The 968-nt window shown below is 57.9% G+C and overlaps 1 protein-coding gene across 1 annotated transcript in view; it reads right to left on the reverse strand.

Annotated features, from left to right (window-relative positions):
• Nucleotides 1-233: 233 nt before the first annotated feature.
• LOC108639463 overlaps nucleotides 234-968 on the reverse strand; it is a 4,403-nt gene continuing 3,668 nt past the window's right edge. The window contains exons 11-12 of the mRNA XM_029959585.1: nucleotides 917-961; nucleotides 234-624 (exon numbers count right to left, since the gene is read on the reverse strand). Of these exons, the coding sequence (XP_029815445.1) occupies nucleotides 413-624; nucleotides 917-961 (257 nt within the window). The 3' untranslated portion in view covers nucleotides 234-412. The remainder of the gene's footprint in view (nucleotides 625-916; nucleotides 962-968) is intronic.

Here is a 968-nt window from a genome sequence, read left to right on the forward strand (position 1 = left end):
GCAGACTGAAGCTGGCTCTGCTAATATTCAGGCTCTTTGTCCTACCACTGGCCTTCAGTGTGCCCACCAAGATCTTTAATGCCACAGTGTTCTGGAACTGGACCTTCAGGACAGGGACCTTTCCAGTCTGAGCTGCCCTTGTCCCTCTCTGTCTCTGCACATGGCGCAAGGGGGAAAAAGAAAGGCCCCGTGTGCTCCAGGGCTCAGGTTTTGTGCCATTTCAGTTCCACAAAGATGCAGATTTGGGGAGAAACCCAACTGTTTATTAAGGGAAGAAGAAGTGGAGGGATGAGCTGGGAGCAGGAGAAGGGAACGGGCTGGGTCTGAAGGCTAAAGGGATGGAGCAGTATGGAGGCAGGGACGGGTCAAGAGGGAAGGACAGGCCAGGAGCCACAAGGCCTTCCTGGCAGGCTCAGTTGGGCTTGGCATCGGTGCCTGGAGCTCCAGATGGTTTCCTCTGGTCTCCAGGTGGTCTCCTGTTGAATGGTATCTGGTGCTTTTCTAGGGACATCGCTTGTCTCGATGCAGAAGATGAATTTAATACTGCAGCTCTTTGGTCAAAGAGGGCTTGAACCATCACGCTTGTGTAGGAGGGGCAGTTGTCTTTTCTCATGGCTTGAAGGGCTGAAACAGAGAGGAACAGAGCCAAGGTCAGAGCCCAGATGGGTGGGGACCCGAGGAGCCCCTCCAGCCGGGACCATCCCACCCAGCTCTTGCCATGGCCAAGAGGGAGCAGGGCCCAACAGGATCAGCCAGGAGGTGCTGGCCACCAAAACCCCTCATGCCCCTGAAATCTCTCTCTGCTCTGTCCGTGCAGGGAGCAGAGCCCTCCACAGCCAGGGCAGGATTGCAGCTCCCTGCCCAGGCTCCGTGCTCCTCCACCAGCCCCCGCTGACACCGCGCTGCCCTCACTCACCCTCGTAGATGACCTGCAGCTCTTCGGGCTGTCCCCGCAAGCACCCCCCGGC

Source organism: Manacus vitellinus, unplaced genomic scaffold, assembly GCF_001715985.3.
Source record: "Manacus vitellinus isolate BGI_N305 unplaced genomic scaffold, ASM171598v3 scaffold_20_pilon, whole genome shotgun sequence".
Lineage (NCBI taxonomy): Eukaryota > Metazoa > Chordata > Aves > Passeriformes > Pipridae > Manacus > Manacus vitellinus.